This window comes from Mus pahari, chromosome 9 (assembly GCF_900095145.1).
Source record: "Mus pahari chromosome 9, PAHARI_EIJ_v1.1, whole genome shotgun sequence".
NCBI classification, from domain to species: Eukaryota; Metazoa; Chordata; class Mammalia; order Rodentia; family Muridae; genus Mus; species Mus pahari.
In genome coordinates this window covers 80,175,999-80,195,648 of record NC_034598.1, presented here as the reverse complement: position 1 = coordinate 80,195,648, position 19,650 = coordinate 80,175,999, and the positions used below count along the sequence as shown (strand labels likewise).

Genomic DNA, 19,650 nt, shown 5'->3' with positions numbered 1-19,650 from the left:
CACAGAAGATAATCAGTGCTGCAGCAGTATACGCGCACAGAAGATAATCAGTGATGCAGCAGTATACACGCACAGAAGATAATCAGTGATGCAGCAGTATATATGCACAGAAGATGATATAGCTTAGGACCATACGTAAGCGGAAACTTAGAAAGCAGAGCCACAATGGGTTTCCCAAGACAATGGGTTACTTAATATCCAAATATGCGCACAAATAAAAATTCGAAGTATTAACAATGGCAGTGACAGTGAGGATGATAAGCTGACAGTCGTCACTGAGCACAAAGTGAAGACGGAGAGACTTACGTGCATATCTTCAGTGAAGATGTGCGTGAAGCCACCTGACTGAGAGAAAGGAGACACTTGTATTATTCATAACATCCAAAAGGAAATGAACAGTGCATTTCTGTTATAACACCCAAGTCCATTCTAATAAAGCAGAGGTGCGATTTGCTAATCCGAAGAGCCCTTGGTCTGCACTCGCTGTGCCACCTCCAAGACATAACAAATAATTATTATGCTCTCAAGAAACACCTGTGGTCTCTGGAAGCCCTGAGAATCATCATTGGCATGGACTGGTTTTTTGTTTTGTTTTGTTTTGTTGGTAGATTATGTTGGGTTTTAAAAAGAGAACTGACTCAAAAGTTAAAAAAACAAAAAAACAACCAAATCTGGTGGTGGAAGATTATAGAAACTTCAGACCTCTCATCATGCAACTGACCTCCAAGGGTGTGAGGCTCACACAGCGAAATCCTCTAAGCACGAGGCGCACACAGTTCCGCCATTCTTAGATGTGGCATAGCCAGGTAGCACCTATTGTGCCATTATGTTACATCCTCAAGAAATGGGCAGAACATGTGATGCATAAGCATGGAATTTAGAGCCAAACGACCAGGGGTCCAGCTCTGACTTATCACGTACTGGTCATGTGAGCATGCACGGGTTATTTAACCTCTGTGTCTGACTTCCTTCATCTGTGAAATGGAGGGAGGCAATAGTTCCCACCTCATGGGCTTCTTGTAAAAATGAAATGTGGGAGCCCTGAGCACACAGTGCTCTGTCCACTGTGACTGAGGGTTTTATCCCTACTAAAAAAAAAAAATAATAATAAATGTCTTGATATACTATGCTATGTGGATCCTAAATATAAACTTTTCATTTTGAGGTTTTTTTTTAATGTCTCATTAATCTTACTGAAATTAAGAATTTTATTTTATTCTATTTACTTATTTTGGGTGTTTTTTGAGACAGGGCCTCACTTTATATCCCAGGCTGGCCCCAAATTCACAGCAATTCTCTGGTCTCTGTCTCCCAAAGTCTGAAATTACCAACATGTACTATGCCCAACTAAAGATTGTAATGTAAAACCATATTGGGTAATAGTTTGAATTAACTAAGTAAAATCATAATTTCAGACTCTCTCTCTCTCTTTCTAATACTTTAAAATCTGGATAAAGCTTGTATCTTAATAAAGTAAATTTTTCCTGCAGAGAAAACCTCATTTCATGGTTTCAAATTTGTTAGCCAAAGCAGAAGATCTCAAATTATTTTAGTCTACTCCTTAACTTCATATAAATATCCAGTTTAAACAGTTTTTTGTGTGATTACATTTATTTACAGGGGAGGGAAGGGCCATGCCTCAGTGTGTGTGTGTGTGGGGGGACAACTTTTGGATCCTGGAGATTGAATTCTTACTGCGGCAAGCACCTTTACCCCCTGAGCCCTCTCATGACCCCACAATTCATTCTTGACCTTCTGCTGGGAAGTGATATCCTGGCTCCCTGGCTGAAGACTTTTTCTCCTCCTCATTCAAATTTCCTTCTTCCAAGAGATTAGATATTCTGCTTATCCTGTGTTTTCTATTTTCAGAAAAACAGAAATCAGTCTTTCTACAGGAGACCAGAAGTTCAGGGTCCTTCTTCATGACACTGGGAACTTGAGGTCAGCCTGCACCATCTGGGGCCCTGTCTCAGACAACAATAACACACATACACAATGTAGCGATTCACATGCTGTGGGTCAAGGCCCCTTCATGGGGGTCGAACAACCCTTTCACGGGGGGTGGGGTGGGGGGGAGGGGTTGCATATCAGATATCCTGCATATCAAGTATTTTCATCAAGGTTCATAACGGTAGCAAAATTAGTTACAGACATAGCAACAAAAATCATTTTGTGGTTGGGGTCAGCAACATGAAGAACTGTATTAAGGGGTCACAGCATGAGGAAGGCCGAGAACCACTGCTCTAATGAAAAAGAAAGCTTTAAAACAAAACCAGCAGGCAGATGAGCAAAGCTGGAGCCGCCACACCCTGGCCACCTCTTCCTTGGCTGTCTTGGAAGAACTGATCATCCGTCCATCATGCTCTCTCAGACACCCAAGCTCCAGGCCCAAGGATTTGGCTCTGGTCAACCATAACAAGCAGCCTGGTCTTGGGGTTCACTCCCCCTCTTTCTTATTACTATAAACTCAGTTTTGACTTAGATCTCCTTCAAAGAGTTCTGAAAGATCCCTGTTGGTTTCTACTTGGGTCTTCTGTCTTAATGACCCCTGGCTTTAGGACTCTGTTTGCCATTCAACACCACACTGAACCCTGAGTTAAGTCAGTTGGGCTCCTTGCGACTATTCTCTTCTCCTAAGATAATGCCATGTTATTCTGTGGGCTTCCTTCATCTCCAGGCACTCGGCTGTAATGGTGTTCCTTGACACTCATCAGTCCGCCCCGCCCTTGACTGCTGACTTTAGAAGATAGGAGAATTTCCTCTTCAGGCCGCAGATTATGCTATTCAGCATTCAAGGGCAATCATTAACTGTAAAAGCCCACACCGTACTCATGGATGCTGGAAATTGCCGTGATTTTATTGCTTTTAAATTCTTAATGGGGAATCTCAGAGAACTGGGAAACTGGGGCTCGAGATGCAAGCTTCCCAGAGGCCCTGAGTATCACCATGACTCAGGGACTTAAATTTCCCTCCCTCCCCCAGGTACGGCAAATGGTCGAGGCAGCAGGCAGCAGGTCTTGGTGCCTGGTATTCTTGAATGATAAGTAAGAAAGCTGGTCTTATTTGTAGCCTTCTTGATTTATAACACCAAGGCTTGGATCCCCACATATGGCAGGTATCTTGTGGCAATATCTAGTCCTCCTGATAGTTCCATATATATCAAATACATATATATCATATATATGATATATGTCATATATACCATATATATCATATATATGTATATATGATAAATATATATAAGTCCATTGCAAGACTAGTAGAGAAACTAGAAATTGCTTCCCACATGTGCCCACGTTCCTAGGCTTCTGGCCAAAAACAGTCAAGGTACTTCTGGCAAGATGATACAACCCCCTTCCTTGGTTTGATGAGATTTCTAACTTTGCTGACTGGCCCAGATCTGAATGGGGGGGGGGGGGAATTAATGAGCTCCAAATCAGAGGGCATCTCTCTGGGACCAGCAGAGCAATATGGCAGAGCTGAGGTATCAGGACATGGGGTGGTGAGACAGAATGGATGAATGTTCTTGCCAAAGGCTTGTGGTGGGAGTGGGGGTGGGGTGGGGNGGGGGGAGGTAACTGAAGAGTGTGAGGAAATGGGGGTGTCAGAACAGAATTGAGACCCACCCCAACCCAAAGGGCTCTCTGTCCACTATTCCTTGAGGCGCTAGAACTCATTCCAGACACCTATATCTATTAAACAAGCAAACTGATCTACTAACAGAAACACTGTCAAAGAAGAGACCATAAACCCTTCATGTGGCTAAAAATGCCTGCCATCAACTCCGATTCCCTGTGTGTCCAATTTCTCCCCGTTTGGCTGATCCCACTTTTCGTTTCCAATGGAGAAATAATAGCGAATAATCAAGGGGCAGCAGTGCAAGCCAGGCAGATAAACACAACAAATTGGCGAGCCCACAATTTATTGATTTTAAAATGAATTAGCTCACTTCCCAGCTTCGGAGTCAGTTTGAAACTGGTAGTAAAAAAATATATATGGCAAAACCCATCACTCTAAACTTGTACTCCTGACCAGGGAAAGAGTAATTGCCAGTAGCCTGTTGCTGCCCTCTACCTTAATCAATGCAATTAATAATTATCCTCCTCCCTGCTCGGCCTGGACTTAAGGCAAGATGTCACATTAGTATTCAAGGCTCAGCCTGAGGATGATGATCAATGTTCTTTTACCTCAGGGAAGAAAGTTCTCAGAGCAAAATGTTTGTAGTCAAGGAAGGGTACTGTTCCAAAACTATCAACCACATCCAATTTATCCATCTGGAGCTCGGCAAAGCCTGCAACACAGAATCCCAAGAGCAATATTTTAACTCTGCAAACAATGGATAAGATCTTCTGCTGTTTTGTCTAACACAGAGTATGACCTTGGTTTTCATTAAAGAAGAAACAATAGATAATTACTTGGTTGGCTGCAGAGAAGAGCTGAAATAGAACACAAAGCCAGGCCCAGGCCCAGGCCCTGCTGCTCAGCTTGTCTTCTACTACACAATCAGTTCTCATTATGTGGCAGTTTTCACATAAGGGCAAAAATTAAAATAAAAGTGAGCGGGGCTTGTTTTGCTACACATGTGCGCGGAGTCTCAGAGCCTACCGTCACGGATCTCCTTCCGGAGTTCACTCTCCAGCAGCTCCAGCTGTTGGCTCTGCTTTCGACTGAGCTCCTTCGATTTGTGCCTCGTCACCACCACAGCCACTGAGGGGACAGAGACTCTGGGTCAGGTTGGTGCAGTAACACATAAATGAAAACAACGGGGGAAAGAAACAGGGAGGAGAGATGGAGGGAGAATTATGGATAGAAAAGAGCATGTAAAAACTTTATTTTAGGGTCGGGGAGGGGGGCAGTCTGTGCAGTGTCAGGGCACTGGCCTAACATGGCTCAGGGCCTGGGTTCCAACCTCAATGCCACAAAAAACAAAATGAAAAACAAAAGTTGGATTCTTATTAAAAAGAGTCATTTCCATAAAGGTCATTCTAAAGAGGAAGGTGTTAAATGTAACAGGGAAAAAAAATTCCACCCATCTTAAAGTGAAAACAAAATCAAGTAACCTTCACTTGGAACCAAAGATCCCAGCTGGCTGGGAAGTAAGGAAACAGGCCAAGTTTCCCTAAAGCCAGCCCCTTGACTTGTGTGTGGTTCACCTTTCCCCAACATCTCCGAACATATCTGGAGAAATAAAGCAGTGTTGCAAATGCAGAAGGAAACCACAGATCCCTCCTTGCTGCAGGAGCCTAACTTGCACAGTTTAAAAAGGGGTGATGTAACAGGCAAGTCATCGAGAGCCCCCCCCCCAAGCTGATGATGGCCTCGCTGTCCACATCATCTTGCTCTGAACCGTGCTGTTTGAGTAGTCAGTACAATGAATCCTGGAGCTTGGGTTTATATCTCTGCTCTGTCGTTTCATTTACTACCTGTGTGACCCCGAGCAAATCCCTTAGCATCTCTGTGCCGGCCTGACTTATCCATAAGAGCTGTGATGTAGAAGAGATTACAAGCAGTAAATCAAGGAATCACATCGACCCGAGGAACTAACAACTGCCAGCTCTCATCTGATCCCAGAAGGGATCTCAACTTTTAACAGATACTACACAAAAGGGGTTGGGGGAAAAGTGTTTGCCATCCAAACAGAAGGATCTGAGGGACCCGTGTAAAGCCAGACACACCCACAGCAAGATGGGAGGCAGAGGCAGGAGATGCCCCAGGAGTCCTAAGGCTAGCTACTCCAGTGTATGCAGGCTACAGACAAGGTGGAAGGTGAAGACCAGCAACATAAAGTTATCCTCTGCTGGTTCCACGTGTGCAGTAGTATTTGGGTACACCACACACACACACACACACACACACACACACACACACACACGGAGGGGGGGGGAGGTTTTCTTTTTAAGGCAATTACAGAAAGGAAGGGCTACCAGCAAGTACAAACACTGTCCAACACAATTACCCAGAAGTCGTCCTTAGACTTCACCATCTGTACTGACTAGTTTTGTGTCAACTTGACACAGCTGGAGTTATCACAGAGAAAGGAGCTTCAGTTGAGGAAATGCCTCCAGGAGATCCAGCTGTGGGGCATTTTCTCAATTAGTGATCAAGGGGGAAGGGCCCCTTGTGGGTGGAACCATCTCTGGGCTGGTAGTCTTGGGTTATAAGAGAGCAGGCTGAGCAAGCCAGAGAAGGCAAGCCAGTAAAGAACATCCCTCCATGGCTTCTGCATCAGCTCCTACTTTCTGACCTGCTTGAGTTCCAGTCCTGCACCCTTTGGTGATCAAGTATGGAAGTGTAAGCCGGATAAACCCTTTCCTCCACAACTTGCTTCTTGGTCATGATGTTTGTGCAGGAATAGAAACCCTGACTAAGACACCATCTTAGCCATACTTACAATACCGGGACTGAGCATTTCCAAGAGAGCTGATTCTCAAACTCACCCAACCAGAGAACCCTTTTTTTTCCATTTGGGGCAGTGGCTCCCCAGGAAGCTACCCTGACTCAGCATGTAAAGGGAGCTGCAGCACCCACACAGCAGGGTTGGTTTCCTGGCTCTGTCATCGCAGGCTTAGGCTAGGTGCGTCTAGTGTTTACGCTAAGGACACGACTGAAGAACTAGGTCACGCTTACCATAGCTGCCAGTGACACACGCCTCCCTAGAATGAGTCACAACGGGATGGTTCTGAGAGATTCTGCAGATTCAGACAAATCACCTTAAAGGACAAAAATGACTTCTTCTTACAAAGTCAACAGGAGACCAGAGGTTTCTCAGGAGTCACAAAGTGGACATGACTACGTGGTGAGACTGAGAGATCTGAACATGGCTGACAGCAGTTGATGCTCAAATCAGAGCTCAGCATCTATACGAGCAATCTTCCTGAAGCCCACATCAGCCAGGACTTTATGAAAATGTCAAGCCAAATTTTAAATTGTAGATACATGATGGAGGTAGACAACTTGGGGAAAGCATTAAAAAAAAGGGGGGGCCCAAATAATCACCAATGACGCAACATAGGAAAATTCATTTCACGGAGCCAGTTCTTCACAAATGTTTATCTCCCCTCACAGGAGTGTCAACTGCCCAAGGAAAGCACTAGGCCTTAAGTCAACTCTCAAAGCAGGGATGGGCCCAGTCACCAACATCTTCTCCAATGCTCAGTAAGGAAACAAACAAACAAACAAACAAACAATGAAAACAGATATGGAAACAAGAGAGTAAGAAGGGGGTACAAAGACACACAGCACAGCAATGCCGACCCTTGCCTCCATGCCCTACAGTGTCAGAAGGGTGCCATGTTGTAGTTAATCAACAAACATGGTGTGCTGTTGATAAAGAAGGAGAAGAAACAGAATGAAAAGGTTATAAACAAAATAGCTGCAGGCACCAGCTATAGAGGTAGGTGGAGACCTTAGGGGATGGAGAGACTGTGGTGAAAACCCAGAGGGCAAACACCCTGTCTTCAAGGAATTGTAATTGCCAAGCTCTAACAACTGATGCAAGCTAAAATTGGGACCTTAGAGTTTAGACCTTTCACACTGTCAACACAGACCTAAGGATGTATTTACTTAACATATACGAGGGCTCTCTCTTCATGTACGGCAGAGGAGAGACTCAGATTCCATTGCAGATGGTTGTGAGCCAACATATGGGTGCTGGGAACTGAACTCAGGACCTCTAGAAGAGCATCTCTTCACTGGTGAGTCATCTCTCCAGCCCCCCACCAACACAAATTTAAAGGATGAGTTACCTAATTTTTAGATTCAACTTCTTCAGTTAAAACCAAACCAAACCAAACCGGTGTGGTAGGACCTAAGAAATAGGTCAGATTTGCCTATTGATAGTCAGTATGGTACTTCCATGTCCGTAGGAAGCCGGGTGTGTTGGAACAGATAACACAGACACACGAGCTAAGCCTGTCTCTCCCAGGAAAAGCAGGGCAGGGGGTGAGGAGGAGGTGATGCTTAGCAAAGGATGAGATGGGATGACCACATTCTGCGAGTCCTTAATGGACTTGTTTCCAAAACAATCCCAAAGATGTGGGGTGTCAGCTTGATATTTCTTAAACACCAAGGAGGCATCTTGTAATCCTGCTCTTCGTTAGTGAAGCACGGGAGAGCCGGGCGGTGGTGGCGCACACCTTTAATCCTAGCACTTGGGAGGCAGAGGCAAGCAGATTTCTGAGTTCGAGGCCAGCCTGGTCTACAAAGTGAGTTCCAGGACAGCCACGGCTATACAGAGAAACCCTGTCTCGACCCCCCCCCCAATAAATAAATAAATAAATACCTCATTAGAGAAGTCACAGACCACATATTACTCACTTCTCAACTCTCTGGCTTGGCCTTTCATCCATTAATATTTAATGGAAACAAAGAGTTCCCAAAAGCTGAAGGTCTGCCTGCCCACGGAGAAACCTTGGGGAATAACTTCTCAGACAAAATGGAACGGGCCACTCACTTACCAACGATGACAATGGCCAGCAAGATCGGAAGCGCGATTAGGAAATACCATGTGGAAGGAACGGATTCCTGTTCTACATAGAGTTCCAGGTTTCCCAGCTTGACCTGATGGGACAGATTGGTACCATTAGACCCAGTGGCGCCGGGCACCATACGCATGCACGCTGTCAGCTTCCCCAAGATCTAGACGTGGTGGGGCGGGTGGGATCTGTAGGCATGCCGGACTAGACCTGTAGGCTTTAAATGCTGGCCCTCTTTGTCCTGAACCTTACTAGTGCAGCGGTGGGCTAACATGGAGGCAGAAGGGAGCCTCCTAGCCTTTCTCCACGGGTGCAATTACACTTCTCTTTCTCCTACTCGGGTGCCTCCAGTCAGGAAGGTTTCGAATGTCACTTTCTGTGATAAAAATTAGTTTGGCAAAGCTGAGTGAGGATCTTTTCTGTTTTCTGCCTTTTGGGGGAAGAGGGGAGGCTGAAGGGTCAGAGGCTAAGAAAAACTTGGCAATTAAACTTGAAAAGGAAAAAAAAACTCTACACCTGTCCTTTCTTCATCTTCACACACACAAGTGCTAAGGCATCTGCGGCTCCCTGGGACCCGAGCTGCCCCATGGAAGCACCAAGCTAAATGGTTGGGGTAATGGCAGCAGGTCTTGGTGGTCCAGCTTTTCTCTCCTTGTAGGATCTTAAGTTAGTCTGCTCCCGGCCTCATTCTGCCATCTCTGACATGGATGTTGAAAGGGCCTATGGGTTGGTAAACGCCAAAGGTCTCTCTTCTATGGGACATCAGCTCACACCATCTCTCTTCTCATTCTCTCTCTAGCAGCTGCCTAGAATCAAAAGCGCAAGCCTCTAGCAATGCCTTAGAAGCCCTGAAAATCTCTGGCCTTCCCCATCATCTCCCTAACATCCTGGGAATGGCCCCTCACTCCAACCATGCTGACCCATCGCACTCAGATCAGGCCTAGCAAGCAGATTTCTGCCTTGGGACACTGGGAGCCTGTGCTTCCCTCTGTCCATCTGACCATGGCTCCTTTACTCCCTCCTCCTCCTCCTCCTCCTCCTCCTCCTCCTCCTCCTCCTCCCGGAGGTCCACATTCTAAGGTCGCCTCTCCAGGCAAACTCTTCCACCATCAGGTGCAAAGACATCCCTGGGTAGTCTACTTTCTCCTCCCCCTACGTACAGTCCTCCCCAAAGATTATTCTTTACTGCATGCCCTCACTGGGCCTCTCCAGCAAGGCAGCTGTTTCTGCCTGCGTTCTGCTCTGCTGAGTTTGAATCCCAGTGCGGGCGCTTGGGAACTTTGCCGCAAATGGAAGGATGCCCGGATGTGCCACACCCAGCTAGCACACAAGCAGGTTCCTGGTGTTGCTCATTTTGTGATGGCTACTTACTACCTCTTTCACCAAAATGATAAACAATGAAAGGGTCAGGGAGGAAGCCAAACGTCTTTCCTAGGACCACACAGCTGGGACTCGGCACACACTCACTTTTGCCTCCCAGTACAAATGTTCTCTCTTGTCTTTTAGCCAATTATTTCTTTTTTTACTACAAAGGAAAAGGTTGCTCTTCTTTTTCTTATAATGCTGGAGATTAAGCCCGGAGCCTTGGGCACCACAGGCAAGCACTCTACCACTGAGCTGCGTCCCCTGACTCACAGAGTATTTTTTTTAATAGACTTTACGGAGCCGCTTACGCAGGACAGAGTAAACACTACCCTGTATGTTTCTCTTCTCAGAGGATCCTTGGGCACATCGAGGAAATGGTGTCCTGCTGCTGGAAAGGGCAGCCAGGCTGGCAGACGCCACGCTCACACCCTAGATTATTGGGCTGCCGACAGAGGCTTGTGCCACCCACCCTGCTTGTGCCTAAGAGGCTGGTGTTTTGGGTTTCTGCTTAGACATGTCACCTCTGCATTCAGAGAGAGAGAGAGAGTGACAGCTCAGTCATCAGTGGATCTGGAGATGTGGCTTGCAGATGCCATGGTATAAATGCACAGCTAGAACAAAAGCTATCAAGGCTCATTAGGATTATAGACAATGGTGTGTTCGGTGCTTTGACGTTCCAACAAACACAGGCATGGCTCTGCCTGCTATTCTGGTTGGAATTATGCTTGGGCTTACAGTATCAGCTTTGCCGATCTTCTTCTATTTAAAGAGAAGAATCTAAAGATCTGTGAAAGATTCCACTCCAACCTGAGGGTTAGTAAGGCAATTACGGAGACTCAGATAAAGGCAGCAGGCGGGACGCGCAGGTGACTCACGCGGACTTTTTTAGAGGAGCTAGCAATGGTGTTTGCATTCTTGATACTCTTGATCTTGCAAAGGATGGTTGTGAGATCCTGGTTCCTAGTAATATTTTCGAAACTACAATTAAATTGTTTATTTTCCCCATGGAAGAGAGTAATATCAATGTCATCCTTGGAAATGTTGAAATTGTCATTTTCTTTCTGCAATAAACAAGACGGAGAGGAAGAACTAAGGGCACGCATGGAAACTCACATACCGCTCCAGCCCAGGGATAAGAACAGCCCACAGGGAGGGAGGGAGGGAGGGAGGGAGGGAGGGAGATGCATACATACATACTTGAATTTTTACTTCCAATTCTGTATCAATCTCTGACTCCACTCGGTACCCTGTAAATCTGGGGTCCTCGAGGTATTGCAGGGTTCCACAGTCCAAGTAGGTGTCTTGGACCCTCAGCTTCACTGCCACATTTGTACGCACTTTGGAGCCCTTTAAATTAGGAGCTAGAAACCCGCAGGAAGTTGCTGCGCAGTATTCAGAGACCTGGAGAGAGGAAAGAGCCTATCAGGTACTGGAGGACCGCAGCTCTAAATGCTAAGTGACCCAGGCAACCAAACTTCCGGGAACTTCTGTTTTTTGCCACCCCCCCCCCCCGTCCCCTGTAAAACCAGGCCAGCAACAGCAACACTATGGATCTCATAGGATTGAATTAACCCTAAATGAAATGAGCGGAGATTAAAAAAAAAAAAAAAAATCGTTCAATTAAATGTTGGCCACTGTGAATGAGATTATATCTGTAAAAGTACTTAGGGTCTGACGGGCACACAGGAAGTGTTCCGCACATGCGAGCATTCTCTACGCCAGCATCACTGACATAACTGGCATTCAGGGAAGCTGTCGAGTGATGGCGTGGGGGCACAGGGAGGCTCTCCAAAGAGAAGCAGGCCGGGAAAGGGGAAGGCTTGGCTCAAAGCGCTCGGGTGCCTTTCAAGCCTGGAAGGGAATTGAGCGCTGAGGCCAGCAGCTAACTTGCCTGTATCTGGTTGAGTCACTGTGTGTCAAAAGAGCCTCTGCAGGAGGCTAGCGAGAGTCCCTAAGACGGGGAAGTTACAGCAGAGGTTCCCTGTGAGAAGTCCCTAACCACAGCAAGAGGAAGCAGCTTTTCAGGCACAACAGAAAAGAGCAGAAAATGAAAAGCTGAAGAACAGCAGAGGGGTGTGCAAACAGGACGGAGGCAGAAAGCCTGACCCAATTTGTGAACAGGTTTATTTACAAAAAAGAAACCCATAACTACACGGCCATGTTCAAGGGCACCGTGAGACAGGCAGGGAAACCTTGCAGACAATGTACGGACACATTGGGCAGGTACTTAAGGGAGGGTGTGTTGGGGCTGTGGCTCAGTGGCAGAGGGCTTCCCTAGTATGCTCACAGCCCTGGGTTTGGTCCCTAACATTGTAAGATAAAGAGGAAGGGAGAGAGACCAGGAGGGAGAAGGGATTAGTACACAAGGAGGTTGGGAGAATCATTCCCTCTCTTTGTTTTCTGTAATCCTGGAGCTACAGATGGGTAGACAGAGGACCTAGGTGGCCACATTAGAGTAAGAATACCATTCTTTATCCTGAACACATTCTGAAATTCCAACCCTCTTCCCTGCCTTAGCACTTCTGCCATAGGATGAAAAGCCACTGGACCACAATCCCTTACTTCCTTAACACCAACGTCCTAAAAGAAGGACCAGCAACAGGGTCACCCTAGCTCCTCACCCCTAAGACTGAGCCTCTTTGTGTGGGGACCAACCCTTATTTTAAAGACAGCTTCTCAGTGACCATCTCTGGTCATCCTATTTTCTCTGACCCCCACCCCGACCCCCGGAAGAAGAGCTGCAAGCAGATCCTAGGCATGCTTTCTTCATCCCCACATCCCCATCCACAGGGATGCTGAAATGACTAGCCTCGCCATCACCAGCCCACTAGACCTACCCTGCCAACGGCATTCCAGCAGAGAGCTCCACAGGGATTGGGTGGTGTCTCGGCCATGCCTGGACATCTGTGTGAGCATCCTCATTCACTCACTGCCTCTCCAAACTACCCTAGGCACCGCGGATAAATGCCACTCCTCATGCCACTCCTTGCCAGAGACCCTCAAGGCCTCCCTGCCCCCATTGCCTACAGAGCCAGCGGTGATGGGGAGCTGTGTCGGAATGAAGAGCCACGTTTAGGGGATGATTCTCCCTTGCATGGCCCTGTATGGTTTCAAGCCATCTCTATCACCCATTCCAACCCAGCCTCTAGGGTTCCAACAAAGCAAGCGTGAGTGGCGTTGTAGTCTAGAATAGGTGAATACCCTCTTCTGTGCCTGCAATCACCTCCCTGCTTCCTTGTCCGCTTGCTGGTCCAGCCCCTTCCATGGTACTCCACTGGCTTGGTCTCAGCCCCACCCACTCATACTTTCCCTGGGAAACACGTCACAGCTTCTGGGACTCATGGGAGAGGGAAGGAGCCGAAGGACCCGGCACTTGTCACCAACAATACTGCCAGTGTCCAATGCCAGTGCAGGTCCCCTCATGAAGGTGAGGGTGGGTGTTGTGGGGTTAGAAGCTCATTTACTCTTTGTTCTTGCAGCCAGAAAAAAAAAATGTTTTTGCATGTAGTAGGTGCTCAATAAATGGGACATGCTCTGAGAAAGAGACTGTGTTCCCAGGTCTCCTGGCTCAGGCTGACCCTCGGGTCAAGGGCCACTACACAACTGAACGGGCTTCCATCATGGGAAAATGGCCAGAATCAGGCACAGTATGGGGCTGGGAACTGGCCAGGAGGTGTGTCAGAAGTAGATGGACATGTGTCTAGGACAAGGCTGTAAGAAAGATGGATTGCTACGCCTCCTGTCTCCAGGTGTGAACACCTACTGGTTGCAGAAGGGACAAAGTGTTTGGCCACCCTCAGCTCTGCTGGCTTTGGCAGGAAGTGGTCAGGTTGAGGCCCAGAATGGCTTCTCCCTTTACATTAGAGAAAGGAGGAAGAAAAGGGAAGAACATTCTAGAAGCACCAATAAGCCACAGTGTACCTAGCCCCTCCTCACAGACACCCATGGTGTCACCCTGAAGGTTCCTGTGAGAACGCCAAGGCTCTTCTCAGAGAACTGAGCCCTGATGTGGACCAGACAATTCCCACAGTCTGGGAGTGGGGAAGCATCATGGGGGAGGGGTGGAAGACGGTGGCCACAGGACCCAAGAGACAATGACAAGAGAAGGAATGTTACTTCAGCAGGTCCCCGACCTCCCTCGGGGCTGTTGGACCACATACTTGTCACAGGCTCAGTACATAGCACCCCAGCCATCCACAACGACTTTCACACATATTCAGAAGCATTATCTGATTAAAGCAATGTGCCACACACGTCACACGAGGAGAACGTGGCAGGCCTTATCACATGAAATTCTTTTCTGGTTTCTCTGTGTGGCAACCCCCAAATAACTCCAAGAATGAGATCTTTCTGTCACAGCAAACACAGTATAGATCATAAAAAAGCAAAAGTTTATAATGCCTAAGTCGTAGAAATGAAACATATCCCTCCCCCCATGGTTTAGCATAACTTACATTTATGTTTACGTTTGCATTTCCCTTCACCTCGTGTGAAATGATGAGGTTGTCGATGACGTCAAAATTCCTGCCCATGATGGTTATGTTTTGCCCACCGCTGCAAGGGATCGAAGGGCAAGGGTGAGCCACCGGCAGTTCACGATTTCGAACCAGACTATTAACTGATTCACAATTAATGTTAAGCTCAGTCATATCTGGGAGACAACGAACCAATTTCAATTTAAAACATGTTGATAATTTTAGAAGTCTTTAAATGGTCCTGGCTGCAGACTCATGGTTTCTAAGACATACATGTAAAATACAGGCCAGCTCCTGATTCAGTTCTGGGAAAGTGCCCAAATTCTTTAACAGAATCGGAGCTTTCTTGTGCTCTTTCGCCACGCATAACCAGATCATCTGCTGTACCTCGGAAGCATTTCACGGGACAAAAATCTCATTCGATTATGGTTTAATCTACGTGAGGATGACCCGCTCTCACAATTTCCACGACCAAACCTTCCAACCCACCAATTATATTTTATTTAGAGCTTATTTATTTAGAGGGAGACAGGGAACATGATAGGTGGACAAGCTAAAATGGCGAGTGACCTTAGAAGTTTGTCTTCTCGTTTGAGATACGGGATTTCAGTGTACGGGGAGGGTGCACAAGTCTCACCAAACCCAAACTGAGTGATTTCACCTGGTCTCAAGGTGTCACCGGATGACATTGAAGTGGTCACCCAGTGTGAAATAAACAGCTGCCTACAGCTCTGGCTATGCTAATGGGTCACCAGACACTTGTTCTGGGGTGGCAGGTCCACCTCAGACACTGCACGACCACCTGACAATCTGCCTCAATTTTGAGAGAACCAACCCAAACATCTTCTCTTGATTCCAGATGGTGGCACCTCCTCTTTGTTGCTCACAGTTCAAGGAGCACTGAGACTCACGGGCTCAGCACAATCATGGTGACAGGCAGCCACTTGAGGAGGAGGAAGCAGAGTATTGTGGTAGAAACCACGGCATCCTGGGCCCAGCTATCAGGGAGCCAGGCATATCGTTTGAACTGCAGCCAAGCCTCAGTTCACCCCCTGCCAAAGGGACAACCCACTGTTGGGTTCTCAGGGTTTTTGTAAGGTTTAACCAGGTCAGCAGCTATACCATGATTATGTGGTGAGTGCCACATCCGGGCTACTACTTATACATAGGGCATACTTAATCTCAGAGCGGAGGGTTACATGCAACGGCCTTGCTTATGAAATCTCTGCCTTCCCTATGCCACTCCAGCAAAGTTTGCATGGGGGAGCCCTGACCCCCAATTACTAAGAAGAAGCCTGAAGATAGAGAGATTGGGATGGAGGTGGGGAACGGGCAGTGCTATTACACATGCTAGGCAGTATTTTACCATTAAACTACACCTGAGATTAAGGTCATTAAAGAGGTAATGGAAATTCAGGGCATTCGCTGGAACGACTGAAGGTATTCTGAAAAAGCTTAGGGCACAGCCTTAGATGGAGGGACAGGGGAGAGAAGGCTGCCTGCAAACCCTGCAGAGACGCTGCCTCACAAGGGGCTAAACTTCCTCCTACCTCAGAGACATACAACCTGGAGGAACTCCATTTGGGCTGTCTAAGCTGTCCCGTCTGACTTCTATTATCACAGTTTAGCAAACCAAGAGCAAACACAGCTGCTTCCCACAGTCATCTCAAGTAAGAATATAGGAGATGTTTTGTCTCCTTTTCCTTCCAATTTATTTTCCCTCATTGCTTTGTCTGTGGTTTTTATCTAGAAAGGTACATGAAAAGTTAACTTCGTGTGAGATGAAGAAAATCCCTTTGGGGTTATACTCCAGAACCTAAATGTGAATTTGAAGTTGACTAGAGAGAGATATTTTTCCCCATTATTACATTCATCTCAAAGAGTTTATTTTGGAATTTCTAACCCTCAAACAGGACCTTTGAAATGTAGAGGCTCCACGAAGGCTCCAATATTTCCCCCAAAGCATTTAAAGCAGCTGAGTTTAAAAGTTAGCAAGTGAAGCCTATGAGCGGGGAGTCTTACGTCATGAGCGGGGAAGGCAGGTGACATAGAAGGCCACAGCGACCTGGGCTAAGAACAGTCACTGTGGTTGAACAAAACGTTTGAGCTGTGAGTTTCCTGGTAGCCATGGTGAAATAAAAACAGGCAAGGCTTACAGTCCTTATGGTCAAACGGGAGCAATTTTCTAGAAATAACTCTTAGGAGGAACACCAAGAGGGAAATTTAGATGCAGCTATCGCCATCGCCAGAAGAGAAGCCCTCTGTGGCTCCAGATGGTACCTGATCCAGGTGGTGGCAGGAACTATCAGGGAACAATGGGGCAGAGCAATGTAGGACAGAGCCCCTGCGGACGAGCAGGTCCCACCGTCGAACTGGATGCAAACATCTTTCATTTCTTTGCGGCTTGACGGAAGTGAGAATTTCATATGCGTGTCATTTAGCACGTGGCTAACCCGGATCCTAGAAAGGGATCAGGAAAGGAACTCTTAACGTGACACAGACACTTAGCACAGTTGAAATGGTCAAGGAGAGTTGCGAGAGGCGGACTAGTCAAGGGGCGCCCGTTGGGTCTGGCTCTCTAAGGCTGGGTTCCGCTTTCTTCTGTGTGTCTCTAACTCTGATCCACATTCCCCCCTTAGAAGGGGAAAATGGAGCAGCAGTTACCTTTGCCCTCAGAAGTCCTAATGGACCAGGGCAAGGAGGGGCATCACACTAAGTGAAGTAATTAAGGTTAACATTGGCACTACTCTGTCAGAGACACACTGAAGGATCCATGAAGCACCAGGATTTGATTTGAAGACACTCCAGCCTCAGTGTATGTCTCCTGCCCCAGCCGCCTCCATGGGGGGTGGGGGTGGGGGAAGCAATAGAAAAAAGATGAAATAAAATTGGGAGAATGTCCAAAACTTTTAAGCTTATAAAGAGCCTTATTTATATGTATCTTTCTTATATACGAGCTGTCATTTCCATAATTGAAAGCTTTTTTTTTTTTTTTTTTTTTTAAGAAGAAGCAGTTTTAGTAAAGCACAGGAAAGTATGACCCCCAAACGGACCTGGGAATTCTCTCCTTCAAAGAGAGGGGAACCTGTTCCAGGAACCCTGAAGTCTTAGAATCAAAGGACACAGGTCTAGTGCCCCTCAGGAACTTCCAGACCAAGAATTGACTGGGACTGTCCTATGCACTCCTGATGCCCCTCATCAATTAAATTAAAACTGTCTGTGACATTCCCTCTGAAACTATCAGTGACTCTAATGTCTATGAGTCTCTAAAGCACACATTTAGATCAAGTTGTACTTGCCACCTGCTCAGTTTATTGAGGCTGCAGAAGGGTGTGGTTCTACTACTGAAGGGATACTGTGTGTGTGATTATTAACCCTAGTGCTGTTACTACACCTTTCAAGAAAGTGAATTTGAAAGGTACTGGAGTCTGTTTGTATGTGCCCTGCCCCAGATGTATATTTTTAAGGCTTCTAAATAGACACTCTAGGAAGTTCATTCTCAAATCATTAAAACACAAATGTGTTTATACACTTTGGAAGGTGAGGGATGGGGATATAGATCATTCCACTACTAGGCTTGTATTTTTCTCTTAAAAAAAATAATAACCATTCACCTAAAAAGTTTCCATGAACAGGGTTTGGGATTTCACCGTGGGCTTGGGTATGAGATTAACTGCGTTATTACGTCGCCTGCTTGTGAACCTGGGTTCACCATGCAGATGTGGTTAGTAGAATGCTACATGCAGAAAGAGCTCTTAGTCATTTAATTTAATAACTATGGCATCTCAAGATGCATTCAGAATGGAAATGAGAGCATAAAGAGCCAGAAACAGGGCAATGCTCCCAAAACGACTTATTTTGCTGCGGAGCTGATGGCCCTTCATTGAGCGCACAGGTGTCTAACGTCACAGATTTCGCCACACAAAATGAAAGATCTTTGCTATAAGGTATTTAGCCAGGATAAATGGCACACATAAGCAACCCAGGTTGCATAGATACAGGCTTTAATGTGTGTCGATTCAGTCTGGTATAGAGGAAAGCCACTGATGGATACCTTTCCCCCCTTGAGATCACAGGTATCCCAGATTTACTGCAGTAAGTAGAGGTGGGGTGCAGCGATGTGCAGTCAGTGAATGAAAACAGAAAGTTCACCAAATAGGCATGGCAGATTACAGCGCTGTACAAATCTGTTTTGGTAGTTAAAAACCAAAACATCACGCTTCAGCAGACTGCCCTAAATGCATCTCCATGAGGAGAATCAGCTCAGTATTATGGTTCACACAGACTGAAACATTTTGTTTTAAACTTCAAATTAGCCCAAACTTATCAAAGTCAACAAGCAGAAAACTAAAGTTATCTATCACGGTGTTATTATTACATAATGCTAGTATTATCCCCCCAGGAAGGGGTAATCATTCACCTAACAATACTAATGAAAAAAATTGGGTATGTTTTCACTGCTAGGATAAAAAGAAATCACAGGCATCATTATCTTTAACGGGCACCTTCATCTGGTATTTGTTTGTAACGGGCACCTTCATCTGATATTTGTTTGGGGTGGTTTTTTTTAACTACTATTATATGCCCTTGTAACTTAATTATTTGAAATGAAAACCAAGCCAGTTGAGAGAAGAAAGCTACAGTGAACAACATTTTTACTTCCATTTTTTCTTTTTCAACTTCAGGAGCACGCTCTCCATCCATCCGTTTCCAAAGTACACATCTGTAATTCTGAGTTAGTTCCTTTCTACATACTCTGCTTTAAAAACCAATCAAGGCTCCCGCTGGTAACATCCTGAAACTGGTTGAGACTGAAGATGGGGGAGGGAGGGGAAGTAACACAGGCCAGAGTCTCCCACCTGAATGTCAGATGAATCATTGATATTACTTATTGTAATTTTTTTTCTTTTTTTTTTTTTTTTACTTATTGTAATTTTGACGTATAAAATACATAAATGTCATTTGACTAGAGAAATCACCAAGGCCTACTAACACTGCTTTAGCATGGGTTTCTAACTTTACCAAAGATCAGTTGTTAGTAATTCAACTTACACATCCTTCTCGCATGTACTGGTTCCTCGCAGGATCATAGTGATATCTGACGCTTGGGTGAAGTTTGCTCCAGTAACAATCACATTGCTTTTCCCTAAGGTTGATATTTTTTGTGGCTCAATGGCCTTAATGTAGAAGACCTATTGGAAATAAGAGATTAAAACAGCAAATCAAAGCTACAAAATAACACCATTTTACTCCCTCTGTCTGTCTGTCTGTCTGTCTGTCTGTTTCTCTCTCTCTCTCTCTCTCTCTCTCTCTCTCACACACACACACACACACAC

At 46.0% G+C, this 19,650-nt stretch overlaps 1 protein-coding gene across 1 annotated transcript in view; it reads right to left on the bottom strand.

Annotated features, from left to right (window-relative positions):
- The window catches only part of Plxnc1 (plexin C1), a 153,811-nt gene that overhangs the window by 43,362 nt on the left and 90,799 nt on the right, over positions 1–19,650 (bottom strand). Inside the window, exons 10-18 of the mRNA XM_021204886.2 lie at positions 19,367–19,506; positions 16,595–16,774; positions 14,294–14,393; positions 11,037–11,240; positions 10,715–10,900; positions 8,457–8,559; positions 4,606–4,707; positions 4,188–4,291; positions 307–345 (exon numbers count right to left, since the gene is read on the bottom strand). Coding sequence (XP_021060545.1) covers positions 307–345; positions 4,188–4,291; positions 4,606–4,707; positions 8,457–8,559; positions 10,715–10,900; positions 11,037–11,240; positions 14,294–14,393; positions 16,595–16,774; positions 19,367–19,506 — 1,158 coding nt within the window. The remainder of the gene's footprint in view (positions 1–306; positions 346–4,187; positions 4,292–4,605; positions 4,708–8,456; positions 8,560–10,714; positions 10,901–11,036; positions 11,241–14,293; positions 14,394–16,594; positions 16,775–19,366; positions 19,507–19,650) is intronic.